The sequence below is a fragment of the Orycteropus afer genome, unplaced genomic scaffold, assembly GCF_000298275.1.
Source record: "Orycteropus afer afer isolate SDZICR_OR568_19922 unplaced genomic scaffold, OryAfe1.0 scaffold00035, whole genome shotgun sequence".
Taxonomy (NCBI): domain Eukaryota; kingdom Metazoa; phylum Chordata; class Mammalia; order Tubulidentata; family Orycteropodidae; genus Orycteropus; species Orycteropus afer.
Window position 1 is genome coordinate 1,756,461 of NW_006921622.1, and position 2,848 is coordinate 1,759,308.

At 41.6% G+C, this 2,848-nt stretch overlaps 1 protein-coding gene across 1 annotated transcript in view; it reads right to left on the reverse strand.

The window, feature by feature from the left end:
- CUBN (cubilin) overlaps positions 1 to 2,848 on the reverse strand; it is a 413,126-nt gene that overhangs the window by 113,271 nt on the left and 297,007 nt on the right. The window contains exon 48 of the mRNA XM_007936404.2: positions 2,415 to 2,596. Coding sequence (XP_007934595.1) covers positions 2,415 to 2,596 — 182 coding nt within the window. The remainder of the gene's footprint in view (positions 1 to 2,414; positions 2,597 to 2,848) is intronic.

Below are 2,848 nucleotides of genomic sequence, written 5' to 3' on the forward strand. Positions count from 1 at the left end.
TCAATACTACCCAAAGAAATCTATACATTCAATGCAATCCCAATCCAGTTCCCATCAACATTCTTTAAGGATATGGAAAAACCAACCACTAACTTTATATGGAAAGGAAAGAGACCTTGGATAAGCAAAGCACTATTGAAAAAGAACAAAGTAGGAGATCTCACAATGCCAGATCTCAAAACCTAGTATACAGCCACAGTAGTCAAAACTGCCTGGTACTAGTTTAATGACAGACACATAGAATAGAATTGAGAACCCAGAAATAGATCCATTGACCTATGGTCAGCTGATCTTTGACAAAGGGCCAAAATCCATTAAATGGGGAAGAGAATGCATGTTTAATAAATGGTGCTGGCAAAACTGGATATCCATTTGCAGAAAAATGAAACAAAGATTATATTAGTCTGTTATTATAAAAGTCAAAGAAAGGTTTATATATGGAAGGAAATTTTCTTTGTTGGTTACCAGGGGTGGGACAGGAGAGGAGGGAACACTGTTAGATAGGTAGAGACAAGTATTGATTTGGGTGAAGAGAAGGGCAGAGTACCAAACGTGAGTGATCAACATGGTGGCATTGAGGAAGAGGAAGACATAGAGAGGTACATGGGAGGTGCAGACAATCAAGATGAACCCTTCTGCACATACAGGACTGCTTTGTCAGCAAAGGCAAACATAGATATATGGGTGGATAGACGGGTGGACAGGCTGAATGTAGGTATGTCTATGCAGTGGGAGGAATGTGTGCATGACCACGTATAAGGTTGGCAGACAATGGTTCTATAAGGGTATTTGTATGTTCTGTAAGAATTCCTAGGTGTAGAGTAGAGCTGACAAGGCACAAGGTTGTAGTCACTTCTTGGTCATAGCCAGTTACCCAGAGGGAGCGAGTAGTTGCACCTATGTGCTCAGGACCATAGTCGTGGGGGACATCAAGCTCAACTGGTATAACAAAACATTGTTCCTCCTCCTAGTTTGGCGAGTAGCGACTGGGGCCTTAAAAACTTTCAAGCAGCCATCAAGATGCAATGATGGGTCTTTCTTTCTTCATCCAGAGCAAAGAAGAATGAAGGAAATCAAAGATTTATGGAAACAATTAGTCCTAGCAACTGGTACATCATGCAATCCACCTCTGGTAAGACTATGAGACCAGAAGAACTAGATGGTGCCCGGTACCACTGTCAACCACTTGGAGGGGAATCTAACTAGGAGATCCTGTACAGAGAGGGAGAACAATGTGGAACAAAACTCAAAATCATTTGGAAAACAAAAAGCGGGGGGAGGGATGGGGACCAGGTTTGCTGGTCTGATAGAGCTTGATGGAACCTCTGAGACTATGGCCTCTAGCTGCCCTTCAGGTCTGGATTTGAACCCACATCTGTGGCTTCCAGTAAAGCAAAAGACAAGCATATGAACTGAACATAGGTAGATAGACTCCTTGGAGAGAAGAATCATAGGAGAAAGAAGGGCTGTTTATGTACAGGGAGACAGCTCAGGGGGCAGAAGTGCATGGAGGGATGGACACAGGAATAGATAACTGTGGGGAGGAAGTGGGAGGGGAGTTGTTGCATTGGGGTAAATTGTAGTCAATGTCATGAGACAAAGTGTGTGTGAACTGCTGTATGGAAAATGAATTTGCTCTGTAAACTTTCACCGAAATCACAATAATAAATAAACAAACAACAAACAAAAGGAACACTAGATTCCATAATTTTCAATATCTGCTATACTTTCATAATTATGGATTTTACTTTCTTTGGCTAAAGGAAGCTAAGAATGCTAAGGGCACATCTTACATTAATTGAGATTGAAAACAAGGAAGGCAGGCAACTGAGGTCTCCCATAAGTCCCACAGTACCTCTGACACAGAATGATAATTAATTAAGGAAGAGGACTATCTATCTGCTTAAAACTTTTGGTGGTGGCTTATGCATGACTATGGTCCAGTTCAGCAATGTGCTGGCCTATGGCTTTGCTTTTCTCTGTCTATCCAATTTTGGAATTGCAATGATCATTCGTGCTCTTAAAATTTATCCTAGCTCTGGTGGCATATTGGCTAAGGCATTTGACTGCTAACCAGAAGGCTCCAGAAGGAAGACTGGGTACACTACTTCTGTAGAGATACTGGCCTCGGAAACCCAAGGAGGGGTCACTATGAGTCGGAACCAACTCGATGGCAATGAGTTAGTTATGACCTTGATGTATATCACAACTACTGGCAGATTTCTTAAACCTGCTTTCAAAATTATTTTAGCAGTTTTTTGTGACTTTTTTTTCTATCTAGAAGACCTAGAATTTGTCTAAGATATAGTTGCCTGGGTGGGAATAATCCTGACCGAGTTTTCTGACTATGATTTATAGGTCAACAAACTTCTTAAATAGTAGATGTAATTCCCTTGACTGCACAGAGCACTTACTGTCACTTGCTCATTGTTGCAGGATGGATGAGCTTCCAGCCTCAGGTTGTTAAATGTTAGCGTAATATGCCTTCCTTCCTGCACAGTGATTCTCCACTCACAGACCCGGCTGTGAAGATTTGGGTTCGGATAGTTGGGAGAAGCAAATGTTCCAGTAGGGACCTGTAGATTCCCACCACACTCTGAAGGGGAAAAAGATCATGAAAAATTCTACCCAAATCAAAATGACCCCATCTATAAGGAATGTTTTCAAAATTAAAGTTTTGTTTTTATTATTCTGCTACACAAGATTTCTGTCCTTATTTATTTACTACTATATGTACCTAGAGGGAGGTCTGGTGGCATAGTGCCTATGGCATTTGACTGCTAACCAGAAGGCTGGTGGTTCAAACCTACCAGCCACTCCTCTGAAGGAAGATTGGGCAATCTACTTC